Genomic DNA, 17277 nt, shown 5'->3' on the forward strand with positions numbered 1-17277 from the left:
ACCTCTCACACACTCCTTGTTTCTAGTTCTCTTTTACTCTCTGTGTTCCACCCTTTCTCTTTGTCTCTAATGTTTTTGATCAGCCCTCGGTTGTAACTGTATGAGCTGTAATGGGTCCTGAGCATAAAAGGTTAAAGATGGGGCAGATAAGGCTCTGTTTCACTACCTGGCTGTCACCCAGATAAACGACACCCTGTACTGCCTGCCACTGGCATTAGCCTTATCTCTACTACCCCAATATTCAAAACATAGCGTGGTGTTTTTTGCATAGTTTATGTATGATTCTAGTTACCATAGTTACCTAGTTAGACCCAGACCATTTGGATATGCAAAGAACAGTTTGAGACTACGTCACGTTGTATAGACTACATATTCAATTCACGCTTGCTTGAAAAGGGTACGAGCTTTAGCCTGTTTGATAAATTGTGTAGATTACATGCTTGTCCTCTCTTTAAAATGAGTCATGCCTCTTTGCTTGGTTGTTGTTTTGGTCTATTTTGGCCAACATTTAGCTCTTGGCACATAGTTTGATTTGCAGTGGAATCAGTTGGTCCTGTCTCAACCTGTCCTCCTCAGTGAACTATAGGACTTATCACTCTTCTCTTCTCTGCTCTAACATAACATCACACTCCACTCTGTGCTCTTGTAAAACATTTGTATGAGCAATTCTTTGAGTGAACTAGGAAATTACTTTTCAATACATAACATTATGGACACCTTGTAGCTGCAATCCACAAGTACAATGTAAAAAGTTATTGACTTGGCTATGGCTGACTCCCGAAGGCCCAGTCTGTTTTAATTGGCCAGATACCTCCTCCACTCATCTGTATCCAGGATTACTGCTTAAGCCTGACCATCTGGTTTACACATCAGTGTGCTGTAATAAACACCTACACACACACACATGCTCGTGTTTGTTAATTCTGTAGAGTCTAAGATGTTGGGGGGGGTTCTAAGCTGACATATGGAATTGCTTTAAGATGGTCATACTATGGATCTTTTAGATATTTGATTTTGAATTGTAGGACCCCTTTAGGTATAAAAAAAAAATATATATATATATATATATATATATAAATAATAGTAATACTAAAGCCCATAGAAATGCATTGAATAACACATTCATAAATGGCAAAAAGGACAGTCAAAAAATAAATCATAAGAAAAAAGGTTTTGAAGTTTCTGTCCTAAATCTAAGAGATAATTTTAAAAAACGCAATAAATATGTTTTTTTTTCTTTTTCACTTTTAACCCCTTTTTGGGGTAGGCGTGAGAATTCTCCTTTCTACAGTGGGTCCCATTAGTTTGTAACCCAAACGATTCGGACGCTGCCAAACAGACGTTGGCACATCGACGTACCGACTTCAGACGAGTCACCATAGTGTTCACGAGAGTCTCCCCTCTCCATATAGTAGTAGTTTGTATGTTACACCATTCGGACGCTACAGACATTTTCGATAGAAGACCGATTTCGGGATGTGTCATGGTCTGACAAACACTGCTCTATCTCTGCCACCTTTCACCGCAGATGCGGAAGTGCGACATAGGCGGATGCGGTGGATTGACACGCAGCCAATGCAAAAAAGATGTCTCTAGTTTAAACAGATTTTTCTGTTATCAATTGACTCTAAGGGGTTGAAGGGATACTTCGGGATTTTGGCAATGAGGCCCTTTATTTACTTGCCCAGAGTCAGATAAACTCGTGGATACCATTTTTATGTATCTTTGTCCAGTATGAATGAAGTTAGAGGTAGTTTCGCAAGCCAATGCTAACTAGTGTTAGCACAATGACTGGAAGTCTATGAGTATCTGCTAATAAAAATTGTATCCACAAGTTCATCTGATTCTGGGGAAGTAGATAAAGGGCGTCATTGCCAAAATCCCAAACTATCCCTTTAACCTTGATACCCTCACTGGGCCAGCTGTCTGTGTTTGAACAGTGTCCCTTCTCCCTAGCCCCCCTGTTGTGACTTGCCCTCTCTCCTAGCCTGTACATTGTTATGGCATTGTAACAGGGCATCTTCAGTGTTTTGTAGGTTAAGGTGAGAGGTGGGTGTATAGCCTACTTGTTATGTGCTTTCAGTTGTAGTCTACGTGTGTGTGCGTGTGCGTGCGTGCGTATTGGTGAGTAAAGTGGCTGTGTCATGGTGGAGTTAGTGGGGGGACAGATGGTCCTGTCTGACAATGGCTCTGCCTCTTGAGCTTATTAGGGGATTAACACTGTGTAGATGTGTCCGCACGCTTATGTGTACATACTGTAGTGTAGGGTTCCCCAACTGGCAGGCAGCGGTCTGAATTTGGCCCGCAGGTGATTTTATTTGGCCCTCCCAAGTTTTCTGAGTAACTGTTTATTTTATTTTTGTTGATGGATGTAAGACTATAAAAACACCAGCATACCAGCTTCAAGTGATTTTAATTTTGGAAATCTGTTCCAAAGTATTCCCACGCATAATAGAGAGATGTGATCCTATACAAATGTAAGCAAGGTTTGAAATTATTATGTTTTAGTCAAATATATCTGTTTGGGCTTCTTGCAGTCAATTTGCAGTCTACAAATTAATTGTAATTATGTTCCGGCCCCCTGACCATCCACTCAAGAGAGAATTGGCCCGCGGCTGAATCTAGTTGATGATCCCTGCTGTAGTGTATGTGTGGTTCGTGGTGGTGTAGAGGTGCCTGTCTCCCTTTCCCATCTGGTAAGTCATTATGTGGTTCATTACATGGTTAACAGATCCGTTGTGTGGTGCTAGAAGTAATTTAGCTGGAATACGTCTGATGTTGTTTGTCTTGTCATATTTGTTTCTTTTCCATGATAAGAAAGCATTAAGCATAATATGTAGTTTAAAACAGACTGGCTAGAATTTAGCTGTACAATTTCATTGCATCTGCTGTCCAAAATTAGCAGAATGCCGTAAATTCACCATCTTGTTCAAGTTAGAAACATTTCAGCAACTTGAGACAATTGAGCTTCTTCTGAAACCTGAACACCATAGGTATTTGGTGATTTGTTTTGGTGTTTAACTGTAAAGTGTTCCTTACTGCTATCAGTCTCTCCGGGCAAATTACATTAATCACTGATGAGAAGGCTTGTTATTTGATTAGGTCTAGAGCACATATGTCAGAGTCAAGGCCCGCGGGCCACATCCGGCCCGCGAGAAGGTTTTTTACGGCCCCTGGGATGATCTTGATTTATTATTAGAACCGGCCCGCAGACCGCAGCAAGCCGGCAGCCCGCAGATCTTTTACACGCACCAATACTACATTTCCCACAATGCAACGGTGACGCACCGAGCAGTAGGCTGCTTCATTTCAATATTTATTGGCACAGCAGTCGTCAGCATCACAGTAAAATTAACTTTCAGATACCCATCAAAAATGGCAAAACGGAAGGTGGACACTGAGAACCGGGGGTTTCAAACAAGGTGGGAGTCGGAGTATATGTTCACGGAGGTAGCTGGAAAACCTGTGTGTCTTCTGTGTGGAGAAAGTGTGGCGGTACTGAAAGAGTATAATCTGAGACGACATTATGAAACGAAACACGCGGACAAAAACAAGAATATGGACATGGAACAAAGGCTACAAAAGGCAGAGGAATTAAAACGAGGCCTCAAATCTCGACAGGCTCTGTTCAAAAAAGCCAAATCACAAGGCCAGGCTGCTGTCAAGGCCAGTTTTATTTTGGCAGAAGAGATCGCTAAATCAGCCCGGCCATTTACTGAGTAGGTAGTGCTGAACACCTCCACTCAATTCTGAGGATTTCCTCAGCTCAGAGCCTTACCCCGAACATTGATGAACTTGTGGAAAAGATGGGACACCACCAAGTATCACCCTCAACCTCAAACAAGTGAACATTACTGTGCAATCACATATTTAGAGTTTTTACTCAGTTCAAGTTTAAAAGTTAAAGTTTAATATTTGTTTTCACTGCATGTTACTTCTCCTTAAACAAAGTGTTGTTTTTGATTAATAGATTTTTGCACTTTATTTTATTGTATTTCAATCCAATTATATTTTAAAAATATTTCAGTTGAGTGGATGATAGAAAATTGCTATTATTGTTTTTTTCTTTGAAGTAAATTTAGCCCACTTTTTGCTAAAATAGAAAATATAGGCTACTGATGGTGCCTTGAATACCGGTTTCTTTCATTTAATGTTCATGTTATGGGGATTTTTATATAAAGGAAATTTGTCTTTTGTGTCTGTTGAAAATTAAAGATTACTGACAGAGCCATAAGAAAATATTGCTTTATTTATCTGATCATATTGGAATATATTTGTTAGGTTTTCAGTAGGTTCAATTAGGTTCACTAGACTATATGCGTCATTTAAAAAATTTTCAATGAACATTCGAACAGTCCGGCCCTCGGCTTGTAGCAAAATTTTTTATTTGGCCCTCCGTCCATTTGACTTTGACACCCCTGGTCTAGAGCAAGGTGTGGGGGGAAATGGCACATGCCCCAATGGGTGTGTGTGTTTGTGCCAGTGTGAATAGGGGTTTGTTTAAGCAACCGTCAATGGCTCATTTTAATGTAAAGGAAATGCAGGATCTGGTTTTGATGTTGATGGGCCAAACCATTGTGAGATAGGGGGAAGTTGTGATGAGTTGTGGGGCTGGTCAAAAGTGACCAATGATGGGGTTGTCTGAGAGTGTCCCAGCAGAGGCTGACTAACTACTAAGGCATAGAGAGCGATGTAGAGAAAGCAGAAGGAGACTGTGGTTGTTGGGGTGACGGTGAGGACATCGGACAGTCCTGTCGGAGGTTGTGTAATAAACTGAACCCTGAACCTTGACCCCTGTGTTATCATCCAGGTGAGGATGGGACTACACAGCAGCTCCTCTGAGGACATGGACCAGAGACTAGGAGGTAATGCATGGGCATGGACACACACATTTGCACTAGACCCATACAGTACAATCGTACAGTATCTGATATCACTACTAGGCACCAACTGACAAAAGGATCCCATGAATAGAGGTGCCCACTGCAGTTATAATAGCCATGAACGTTACAGATGGGAACACAATGTGTGCATTCACGGGTGCATGATAACGGCTGTGCTTGAACTGAGACAGAAGTGTGTAAATTCATAGTTAATACACTGCTTCATCTAAAAAGACCAGCTTTATTTACTCAAGTCATAAACAGTTTCCCCTGTTTTTTTTTTTCATAGTAGCTAATGTAGGCCAGTGTTTTTCATATTTTTTTTAGGCATGGCATAAAGTCCTCAAAAGTCACATCCAGGACTTCTGACAACATTGCAGCAGAGCTAGGTGGGGGATCAGGAGCAAGAAACCTTATAGATGCTAACCTGTGATTTTTTTTCACAGTGTTATCCCCTGACAGAGTTCTGGAGACCACCTCCCTGAAGGAAAGAATGGCCAAGTACCAATCAGCCGTTACCAAAAAGGGCCCACTAGCACGCACTGTGAGTTTGCGTGTGTTTGTGTTAATTATACCAATTTCGTACAGAAGATGTGGTATATTACCTGTAAAAAATATAAGGCAATGGCCCCCTTTCAAACAGCCTTATTTACCACTTTTCCCTTTTAAACATATCAGTGGGTAACTGGCAAATTGGAAGGGGTGGGGGCTGTTTGGATTTCAAATTAGGGAGGTGTTAAACAATGGAAGTGTTAATGAATTTACCTGCAGAAAAGCAGAGAACCATTCACACAGACCCAATACCTGTACTTGGGTTACAGGGTCTGTGAAAATCACGACTAGGTCTTTAGGTGGGTTTTAATTGACCATGTTTTTTTACCCCCTACCCCTTTCAGATATATATGAGAAAGCTGGTATAAAAAAGCAGGCATGGTAAAATAGTGGGATTTTGGTCTGTTGTTTTTAAACACTCCCCTCTCCTCACATTGTTTAGTCTCCTTTGTTTAGGAGAAGCTAGAGACACTGTGGACTCAGTCACCAGACCTAAACATCTTTTTTTTTTTTTTTTTTGAAAGAAGTGATCCTCTACTCTTGTTTAATAGTCCAGAAGCTTTGGTCTCACCACATCCAAGGCTAATGGAAGGATAGGAGAAATGGAAAAGTTGCATGTCAAAGAAAGACAGATCTTACTTCACATATTTAGTAAAAACAGCCTTAGTTTGACATTTCATGTCTCTCTTGTCGCTGTTCTTTTACTGATCAACCACTCTGTTCATATGCAGGCCAGTCAGTCAGAGGGAGAGGACGGCAGCCTCAAGGAGACTGTGCCCCCTAGTGGTGTGGCTGTGGTCAGTACCTACGGGTGTGTCCGTGTGTGTGTCCATGTGTGTGTCCGTGTGTGTGTCCATGCGTGTCCGTCTGTGTGCGTGCATGTGGTGCGTCTGAGAAATGTGGTTTTGAGGTGTGAGCGAGAGCTTGACTGAGGAAACATACAGTGTGAGTCTGTGAGATAAATTATACACTGTGTGTGAAGATTAGTGAATTGGATAGGGGAGCAGCATTTAAACGGATACAAACTGTAAACCAATGAAAGCTGATGTGCTGTAAGTAAATCAACTCCTACAAGACTGATGTCTCCTAAAAAACCTGCTTTAAAACATGAATACACATACATAGTGACAGTAAACTCTTTCATGGATTTTTATGTACAATTGTATATGAGTGAACAAGCTATATACTGTAGATTTGATTGCTAACAAGGTTTTCTCTCTCCTTTTCTCTCTCAGAGCCAGGCTTTAGAGTCCTACAGCAGAAAAGTTGCTGTAGCAGAGACCAATGGTGAGTCAGCTTTCATTTCCCTATCTCCCATGATGTCATCCCCACAGCTCTCGGCTGGGGGTGCTGGGGACAGAACCGCACCCAGCTGCTCTCGCCTCTGATTGGTCTTCTGTATTCTAGGTTAAAGGGCAGAGAGGGGTGGCGCGCCGACTGGTTCGTTACCCTGAGTTACTGCTCTGTGTTTAGGGGTCTCACTCATCTCAAGAATTTCTAGTGAAAAGCCTGGCTCCCTTTTTTATTGTTATACTGCTCTGACTTCCTCTGGAGCCAAGATGGAGTCCCTGTAGTCTCACTGGTATGTTGTGTGTTTGGTCTGTTTCAGGTGATGGCATGGACACACCTACCTCTAAGGATAGTACCTCTTCTCCATCCTCAGCCCACAGTGACCCGACCAAGGCAGCCAGGGTGAGTCCCCTCCATAACCTCCATCACAATGACATGTACATCATGTATTAAATCGATAGGACCGCTATCAAATCTCTGACGATAAGACTTGTTACTGACAACCACAATGTAGTGTATGAAAGGTCAATTCTTAAAGTGTCTGTGTGTAGAAGTTCTGCCTGCCCGTGAGGGAGACGTGCATTGCATGCCTGAAGACGGTATACCCGTTGGAGAGGCTGGTGGCCAACACCCAGATCTTCCACACCTCCTGCTTCCGCTGTCTCCACTGCAACACCAAGCTCAGGTACTAGGGACACTCACTCGCCACGGGACACTTCAAATAACATTATATAATAACATTATACAAATTTCACATTCCAAAACATTTAGAAACCATAGGAGAAAGAACAAAGAACATGCAAAAACAGTATTGTGTATCGTGCATCATAATACAGTACCTTTACAAAATGCCTTTTGAATTTATCACAAGCCGAATCAATTGGAGGAACATTAGCTTTTGAATGTACATTTGTATGATATATCACGTAAATCCAGGACCACTTTTAGTAACCGGTGTCTTGTGTCTGCATGTATCTAAAGTATGTTTTTGTGGTTCTTTGCTGCCCTCTGCTGTTCAGTCTGGGAAACTACGCCTCTCTGCACGGCAATGTCTACTGCAAGCCCCACTTCAGCCAGCTGTTCAAGGCCAAAGGCAACTACGACGAAGGCTTCGGCCACCGGCCCCACAAGGAGCTGTGGACGCCCCGCGCCGAGGGAGAGGAGGAGGAAGAGGGAGTAGACCGGGAGGTGGAGAAGAGGCCAAAGGAGCAGACAGAAAGAGTGGCGGCGGTATCCCGTCCAGCCTCCTCAGCCAAGCAGCCCAGCCCCACGGTGGAGGAGTCTCCCCTGGCCAAGGTGACGGACCTGACTGCCTCTCTGGAGACACGCAGCCACACCACCTCCACCGAGAAACTCTCCAGCGCCGAGAAAATACCAGAGGCCCGCAAGCTGAGGGTTGCCTGGCCCCCTCCTGCTGACAGCGATGCTGGGACCTCTCCAATTTTGGAGGCTGGTGGTGGTGTGGGCCGGCCCTGGAGGGCCAAGTGGCCCCCGGAGGGCGAGGTGTCATCGTCCACCCTGAGCCACGACAGGTCCGAGCTGAAGAGCCTGAGGAGGAGCTCGTCTCTGAAGGAGCGAAGTCGGCCCTTCTCAGTGGCACCCAGCCTCACCACCACCAATGCCCTCGGGCCACGGGAGCCCCGCCGGCCCCTCAAATCCCTGCTGGAGAGGAGGGGGTCACTGGAGGACAGCCGCTCCATGCCTAGGGAACCAGAACTCCAACCCCAGAGGGGGAGAGAGGAGGAAGAAAAGGAGCGCAAGCCGGCCCCGCCCAGCAGCAGTGTGGTGAATAGAGAGACCAGCTCCGAGGAGGAGGTGGAGAGTCTGCCGGCGGCGCAGGAGGAGAAGAGAGAAGAGCCGATGGAGAGAGGAAAAGAAGTAAAAGAGGAAGAGGCTTCTCTGAAATGCCAAAGCGCCTCTCTGGATATCCCAGCGTCTCCCTCTCCGCCCCCGCAGCCCAAACACAACCGCAGCTCCCAGGACGTGGGCTTCTGGGAGGGCGAGGAGGAGGGGGGCGATGGGGAGGGGGAGCAGCTCACCGTAGAGGAGATGATCAAGAGGAACCGCTACTATGAGGAAGAGGAGGAGGAGGAAGATAATGTCTGAACAGACACTCCACTCTGAATCAGGCTGGATTTAGTCTCGATACACACGCCAACACATTCTGTCCCTAGTACTCCCGTCCATTATATATAACCCAGGGAGTTTTTAAAAGTGCAGGGATAAAAGCATGGGGACCCACTTTCTAAAATAAATTCTGCTTGGGTGCAATCTGTGATCATTTTGATTGTTTGTTTCATTCACACTAGAAAAGTTAGCAATAAATCAGTCTTACTACACTACATAAAACCAAATAGCCTGATTCTTTTGTTTTCTGAGGGTGCCTGAAAGAAGGGAGTGGTAGATTGTAGCCGATTAGATTGAAAGCATTTAGTACTGTTTTCCATGTTTTTTTTTACGCTGGAAAGGCTGGTCTGTGTCTTTTTAAAACTGGAAGTGAATACAGTTACGATATTTATGATACAGCTTTTATATAATATAGTAAAGATTACATTGTATTACATCAGCTATATCATTCTCTAAACTGGAAATTATCTTTGGTCAACATTTAGTTTTTTGTTGATGAAGAAAGACTAAGTGGGCTAGTCCATACAACTGCCAGATGGATAATAGGAGAAGAGCCGTTTTAAAATTATCACAAGCAGTCGCTTCATCTCTTTGAGAATACTTGAGAATCAAAAAAGGCTTGTGATAGAATGTGGTAAATTGATCCTGGCCGACTAAACCTACAGTGTATTTTCTGTGATTAGTTTTTGGGTCCTTTACCTTACTGGATTTATGTTTTTAGTTGTCGTTTGACACAGTGCCTGTTTTGAATTGTTTTAAAAGCATCCTATTTTATAATGAATTTTGAAAAGTGGATAAATGCACAGATTATTAAACTTACCCTCATGTTTTATACTTTACTTTAAGGAGGACCAAACATTTTTCATATCTTGGAATTTTAAGTCTCAAAGTATGTTTGAAATAAATAATAAATGGTCTATATCATTGATACATCTGTTGTCTTGTTTCAGTACATGAACTATGGCCGGGATTCAATCAGATCGCCCTTGTAGACACTGCAGCTTTTAAAGGCCCAGTGCAGTCAAAAACTAGATTTTCCTGTGCTTTATATATATTTCCACACTGAGTTTGGAATAATATTGTGAAAATTATAATGCTCTTTCAGTGTAAGACCACTTGAAATTTCAGCCTGTTTTGGTGGGATGGAGTTGTGGCATGTCACCAGGCAGTAAATTAGTTAATAGACCAATAAGGGAGTTCCAAACCTCTCTACCAATAACAGCTAGTTTTCAATTTTCCCCTCCCCACTAATACAGTCCTAGCGAAATTCTTGCTTGAGAAATTGCTCTTTGCTAAGAAGCTACATATGTTTATTTTTGACAATTTTAATTGAAAACAAACACAGTCCGGATTGAATCCCAGGAGTGTCATGGAGAGAAAATAAAAACCACACAAAGCGGGCCGTTGTATAGAAATAGATTCTCATCTTTATTTAGGTATTTAAACATTGCATACAATTGCACATTTTATAGGTGACGCATTCATATCTATGATCTGTAAGATTAAATTAACCTAATTGGTGATTTATATGAAATAAAATGGTACTCTGTAAGGAACAGTTGTGAGTACAGTGCATGGTCTTCCCTTTTGAAATCATAAAATGCAATCAATTAGCACATTGCTTGCTTGAGTACAGTTCTGTTATTACAGAAGATTAATCGAAAAACAAATACAAATGTTGTTGATCAAGTATTTCATTTAACCTGTCATTAACCAATAAAATAACCCAAAAGAGAAAACAGAGAAATGCTGAACAAAAAGCCTGTAGTGCATCATAATCCAGTATATCTAGAATAAAGTGCTTGTGATAAAAGGATATGGCATCATGATAGTCTTAGAAAAAAGAAACATAACACAGCATCATAGTTGTTACAGTCATTTTGATTTTGGCATACCTGAGAGTTGCATTTCTTTGCTGCAGGTTTCATGTAACAGCATTTTGAATTAATTCCTCTAATAATCTCAAAATAGAGTTAAACTAATAAAACTTGACTGATTGCTGCTTAAGGACCTGGGATTGGTCCAGCGATCTCCCTTTAAACCGTTTCTAGCATTTTCTATTGACATGATAACAGTAAGCACTTTCTTGAGGCACCCATGCAGTATAATATTGATATATCAGCTTTGAATAATATTCATCTTCCTACCATATAGTAGCATGACTTTAATCTTATGTTAGGAGTCAACCAGAGTAAACTAAACCGAGTTGGAACTTCCCAGGCAACATGCTGGATCCAGGAGTGACGTGAAATGGAGGGATCCTGCACTGGAGTGAGAACTCCAAACAAACTCCCCTACAGCAGACTTGGGATTGGTCTAACATCATCATCATGTCGCTACCCTCTCCTCCTCTCCCTCTATCAGCCACTGAGGGGGTGCAGGTCCACCCTGATTTTCTCCCCGGTGCTCATCATGCCGATGGTAGGGTAGAACCCCCCTGCTGGCACTGCCACCTCCCTACGGCCCACCACCTTCCCATTCCGCGTGAAGAACACCTGGCACAACACAAGGGGGCGACAGTGAGTTAATATTCACACCAGGGTTGGGCTACATTTCATTTCAATCAATTGAGGATAGCAACACAAATTGCCAATTTCCACTTCAGTGCCTACTGTTTGACAACTCCCATATCAAACCAAGTATCACATTAAAACCCCATAACTAATTTGTCATACCTCCTCTCCCCTGCTTCCCACTGAGCTAATGCTCTGGCCCCGTTTGAAGGTTTGCTGATGTAGACAAAAGATAAGTCTCTCACCATGACTTTACTCCCCTCCTGTTCTTCCCCATCCTCCTCCTCGTCTTCATCATTCATGTAGAGGTCGTTCTGGACACGCTGCTGCTTGGGCCGGACCTCCAAGTCCCCGTCGTCACTGTCATCTGAGGGAGCCACACCGATATGGTCAGACAGACACAGACAGATTGATAGACAGGGAGATGAGGAGACATAACGTATTAGACAGACAACCATGAAACAAACAATGTTATTGGAGAATAAAAGAAAGCAGGAAATGTGAGTGGGGATTTTGTATGGTATAAGATGGCAGCAGCCTATTGTTCAACTCACCTCCCGTGTAGTCCCGTGGGAACATGATGCCACAGCCCATGACGTCCCCCTCAAAACAGCGAGGGCCAAAGGCGTCCCCCACCCCACTACCCTGGAATAGCTTCCCATCATCTGAGAGAGAGGAAGGAATGAGAGATCTATGAGCGAAGAGTGAGCGTGTGTATGTGAATGAGAGAGCATGTGTGTGAGTTTGAGTTGTCATTCTGCCTTTCCATGCAAATTCAGTCAGTTCAGGGCAAACAGAAAGTTCCTATTTCTATTAATCTCCTGCATTGCCAATTGACAAGGAAATGAGTCCAACCCAGAACTTCAGAATGAGTGAGACTCCGACTCCTGAGTGCTTAAGGCCGGGTACCACAGGCTGAAATTACATTTATAAATTGAGATTTTGTGATATTTTTGTCCATAAATATGAGTACTTTAAAAAAGTACAGATAAAAATGTCACCAACTTCATGTAAATGTATATTTTCTTTAATTTATCATACTACTGTAATCAATATTTCACATTAGGAACACCTTTTGCCCTCAGAACATTAGAGAATGTTACAAACTGGACTATATTTAGTAACTTACTTTGAAAAGATGGTGATTGGGTCAAAATAGGCCTTTGATGATTGGTAGGCTAAATTCAGTGTACTTGTCTTTAATGGCCATTTCCCGAAAGTCAGACTCTTCCCACATGCCAACTACATTTTCTCAGCTTCAGAAGCATCTACACATTGACCAAAGTGTGTGTGTTATCCTTCGATATATTCTCCTAATTATTCAAAGGAAATTGTTGATATGTTGTCCTAAAAAAATTATAGAACAATTGTTCGCGGAAAATTTGCCCAAAAAGCATTTTACGTATATATGTCTTTAGTATTTTACAGATAGAAAGATTTTAAAAGTATTTATCCATAATCTGGTCTGAGTAAGTCCAGTCCTGGAGTTTCTTAACAAAATGAAACCCAAATATTTAGTGTCGAGAAAAATGTATTAGCTGTATATGCAAATACAGTATGTGCATAATTAATGAAATATCATCTTATTTGCATATGTTATGCAATATTTCAGAACAATTGTTATTTAAAAAAGTATTATATTTGTGTGTACATTCAACTGGTAAAAGTTGATTGTGATATGATTAAGAGAAAAATCTTATTAGGGTGGGGTGCCTGGCCTCAAAACATGTACTTAAACTCCACTTGTTCTCATCGCAACCTCCCTGGCCAGTGGAATGGATGACTATCAACCAGAGGTCAGGGGGAATGTGTCTAATCCTTAGGGTGTATTATTGGAAGAGAGAAAGGGCGTATCCCCATGGAAACAATGACATGGAACACATGAAACATGAAGAGATCACTAGGTGGGGTTTCACCTAATCACGACTTTGACAGATAAGCAGTGATAAACACACAGGCTTATCATAAGAGAAACACACTGATCAGGGTATCCCACCATACATGCTGACTTGAACAACTCCTCTCAGCTGGCTAAGCCCCAAATGGCACCTTATTCCCTTCATATGGCTCTGGTCAAAAGTAGTGCACTATGTACTTGAGTTGGACCACTTTTCTTTCCGTCTCCCTCTATAGGTTAGCCAAGGGCTACACCACACAGGCCTTTCATACAGTCAGGGAAGGATGCATTCTGTTCTATACAGTATGAGGTTGACTGCTTCCTCCCTATGAACTGAAGGCTTTCATACTACTATGACACTGTGGGCCGAATTCTAACTTAAGATAAACCAGGATAAGATAGCTTTACAGAAACCATATATTGACATCAATGGGAGATTTGTGTAACAGTTTGGGTTATGGGATATTTGTGTGACAGTTTGACTTATGTGCACATGTCTCAAGGCAGGAGTCTGTCTGACCAATAATTAGAATCATGCTAAACTACAGTAGTCACATGTTTAGTGTATGGCAAGCAGGTACAGAGACAGACACATTCAAACAACCAACCAAACCATCATGCAGGAACAATTGCAGAAGGACAGACAGACGTTACATGACTCAGGATACTCACCTGCATGATAGGCTATGGAACCCCTGCTCCAGCCAGGGTGTCTGTTTTTGGGGTAATCCTGTGTCAATACAAAGTCAAGGAGGTCTCATTTTACTCATGAATGGTCATTTCAGCAAGCCATGACACCCATCTGTTTCTAATTACAGAAACAATTTCAGAACAATCTGAGATGGTAAGACTGCCATATCTGAAACATTATTTTGTTTAAATTTCATTTAATCTCTGGGAAATTAAGCTCATTGATTGCACCCAAATTGGGCATTTTAATTGATAGGATTCAGATAACATTAAATAAATATTGTACCCAAAATCCGATTTGGACCAAACTCTTTCCTACCAATGACTAAAACAAGATTAACCCCCCGAAAAATGGTTAAAATCCACCCATGTACCCCCCACACACCATGCCAAGCCCACTCCAACAACCAGTATACCAGTGGAGGCTCCTCAGAGAAGGAAGAGGAGGATCATCCCCCTCAGTGAATTTCATAAAAATAGTGAAACATTAAAAAAGCTATAATTTTGGGATACAACTATACTAAATATATTCACGTCACCAAATAATTGATTAAAACACACTGTTTTGCAATGAAGGTCTACAGTAGCCTCAACAGCACTCTGTATGGTAACACCATGGGGTAGCCGGAGGACAGCTTGTTTCCGTCCTCCTTTGGGTACATTGACCTCAATACAAAACCTAGGAGGCTCATGGTTCTTACCCTCTTCCATAGACTTACAAAGTAACTATGACAACTTCCGGAGGACGTCCTCCAACCTTTCAGAGCTCATGCAGCATGAACTGACATTTTGTCCACCCAATCAAAGGATCAGAGAATTAATATAGTACTGAAAGCATAAGCTACAGCTAGCTAGCACTGTAGTGCATACAATGTGGTGAGTAGTTGACTCAAAGAGATAAAGACAATAGTTGAACAGTTTTGAACAAATACATTTCTTTAAAAATGAAGGAGAATCGAGAGAGAGAGAGAGAGAGCGAGAGAGAGAGAGATAGCTATATTTTGTAGTATTTTTTCCACTTTCACTTAATTAGCTAGCTAGCTAGTTTAGCCTACTCAAACACCCGGCTCAAACAGAAAGGGCTGCTATGTTAGCTAGCTGACTATCCAACACTGGAACTCTTCAAAGTCAAGGTAAGCTTTTGCTTTTATGAATTTATTGCCACCGGGTCCTGCAGGTATAACTGCTAAAGTGCTTGCTGACTGTACTGATAATATGGTGAAAACGATGTAGGCTGTGTGTAGCGGTTAGCGGTTATGATATGAAGGTTTGGCTTGGAAAGGTTTTTTCGCCTGGTCACAGACTGTTGATGTGTTCTGCACTGAAGTCCATAAGTGAAGGGAAAAGGTGAGAGAGGAGGAGAGTGCGTAGATACGAGTAGGAATTCCAACAAGCAAAGTGATGATGCTGTTTGTATGTGCCTGCTATGAAAGTGAACTGTGTTTGCATGTGATCAGGGGTGTATTCTGTTGAAAAACATTTCTTAAACAGAAGCAAATGGAACGAAACAGGGATAAACATACCTGAATTTGTCCAATAGAAACTCTCGTTTGCAACTGTTGGACTAATGATTACACCCTAGATCAGCTAGAGACAGGCAAGAGTGTGCAAGGCGGTATTGAATGTGTCACTGTGTCACCTTGATTATAAAAAATGATCTTGGCCTGTGCACCTACGTTGTAAACTTTCCTTCATAGGCTAGGTTGTAGCAACCTCATGATGGGTATAGGGAAATTCAGATGATCATGTAGTAACCTAAATATATTGATGTTACATTGAGCTGGGTGAATGGGATATTAATGAGAGTCATCTAATATGCTGTAATAGAAATAAGGCCATGCTCATATTTTTTTTTATTGTCCTCCCTTATCTTAAACGGCACCGACCGCCACTGCACTATACAGTATCAGTTCTCTATGTTTGACAAGTAGTATGAAGCTGCGGCTTGGAGTATTGCTCCTCCATACTATGTTATGTATTCCCTGTGAATCTGGTGATGTTTTTTTCCCCTGTTCAGAGAAATTAGTAATTGAAGTCGCTTGCATTATTTACCATAAAGTAGTGTGAATGTACCAGGTTTTGATCACTAGATGCCGCTGCTCCTGCTATAACGCCACATTTATCAATTTTGCTGATCTCTTGTGTTTATTAAATAGATCACAACATTTTCTTTGCAACTTTGGGTAGAAAACCAATAGATTTGTCTCATGATGAAAATGCATTTGTGGTCATCCTCACAATTCATGCTAGTCCTCCATTCAAGCAAATCAGTTTGTCCTTCTTTTACGCTTAATCTGTGTCCAGGAAATGGCCCCTTGGGTGTGTGTAGTTTATTCCCTTCAAAAAAGGTCTGGATTACTTATTGTTAGACCATTCCTGGTGAACAAAGCAAACCATTAGGCTACAGCAGCTCTAATGGTTTCAATGTTATGGTCTCTAATGGTCTTCAATGGTAAAAGTCCCAAATTGTATAGTGTTTTGCAATTGTGATGGTATTGGGTTGCGTTGGGTTTAATGGTAAATGTCACTAAACACAATACATATAGAGCTGTTTCTTCATAATTGTATTAAAAGACATCAGACTGCCAGGCAATTAATTATTTTATTAGGGTTGTCACAACATTTTAGTCCCTAGCCCATTTCTCCATTCAAGTTTTGGGCTTGTACAGTCGTGGTCAAAAGTTTTGAGAATTACACAAATATTAATTTTCACAAAGTCTGCTGCCTCAGTTTTTATGATGGCAATTTGCATATACTCCAGAATGTTATGAAGAGTGATCAGATGAATTGCAATTAATTGCAAAGTTTGCCATGAAAATGAACTTAATCCCAAAAAAACATTTCCCCTGCATTTCAGCCCTGCCACAAAAGGACCAGCTGACATCATGTCAGTGATTCTCTCGTTAACACAGGTGAGAGTGTTGACGAGGACAAGGCTGGAGATCACTCTGTCATGCTGATTGAGTTAGAATAACAGACTGGAAGCTTTAAAAGGAGGGTGGTGCTTGAAATCATTGTTCTTCCTCTGTTAACCATGGTTACCTGCAAGGAAACATGTGCCATCATCATTGCTTTGCACAAAAAGGGCTTCACAGGCAAGGATATTGCTGCTAGTAAGATTGCACCTAAATCAACCATTTATCGGAGAGAGAGGTTCAATTGTTGTGAAGAAGGCTTCAGGACGCCCAAGAAAGTCCAGCAAGCGCCAGGACCGTCTCATAAAGTTGATTCAGCTGCAGGATCGGGGAACCACCAGTGCAGAGCTTGCTCAGGAATGGCAGCAGGCAGGTGTGAGTGCATCTGCACGCACAGTGAGGCGAATACT

The 17277-nt window shown here is 42.0% G+C and overlaps 2 protein-coding genes across 7 annotated transcripts in view; one reads left to right on the top strand and one right to left on the bottom strand.

Moving 5' to 3' along the window:
• The window catches only part of LOC121575168 (LIM domain and actin-binding protein 1-like), a 31333-nt gene extending 21551 nt beyond the window's left edge, over window positions 1-9782 (top strand). For 3 of the 4 annotated variants that reach the window (XM_045223020.1, XM_045223021.1, XM_041888080.2), the window contains 7 exons: window positions 4811-4865; window positions 5330-5427; window positions 6167-6232; window positions 6671-6722; window positions 7045-7127; window positions 7277-7410; window positions 7745-9782. In XM_045223020.1, coding sequence (XP_045078955.1) covers window positions 4811-4865; window positions 5330-5427; window positions 6167-6232; window positions 6671-6722; window positions 7045-7127; window positions 7277-7410; window positions 7745-8831 — 1575 coding nt within the window. In that variant the 3' untranslated portion in view covers window positions 8832-9782. The remainder of the gene's footprint in view (window positions 1-4810; window positions 4866-5329; window positions 5428-6166; window positions 6233-6670; window positions 6723-7044; window positions 7128-7276; window positions 7411-7744) is intronic. The other variant, XM_041888081.2, reaches the window with a different exon arrangement.
• Window positions 9783-10252: 470 nt separating this feature from the next.
• LOC121575167 (SPRY domain-containing protein 3) overlaps window positions 10253-17277 on the bottom strand; it is a 48882-nt gene continuing 41857 nt past the window's right edge. For all 3 annotated transcript variants that reach the window (XM_041888077.2, XM_041888079.2, XM_041888078.2), the window contains 4 exons: window positions 13935-13992; window positions 11920-12030; window positions 11611-11732; window positions 10253-11347 (listed from right to left, as the gene is read on the bottom strand). In XM_041888077.2, coding sequence (XP_041744011.1) covers window positions 11213-11347; window positions 11611-11732; window positions 11920-12030; window positions 13935-13992 — 426 coding nt within the window. In that variant the 3' untranslated portion in view covers window positions 10253-11212. The remainder of the gene's footprint in view (window positions 11348-11610; window positions 11733-11919; window positions 12031-13934; window positions 13993-17277) is intronic.

The sequence above is a fragment of the Coregonus clupeaformis genome, chromosome 10 (genome assembly GCF_020615455.1).
Source record: "Coregonus clupeaformis isolate EN_2021a chromosome 10, ASM2061545v1, whole genome shotgun sequence".
NCBI classification, from domain to species: Eukaryota; Metazoa; Chordata; class Actinopteri; order Salmoniformes; family Salmonidae; genus Coregonus; species Coregonus clupeaformis.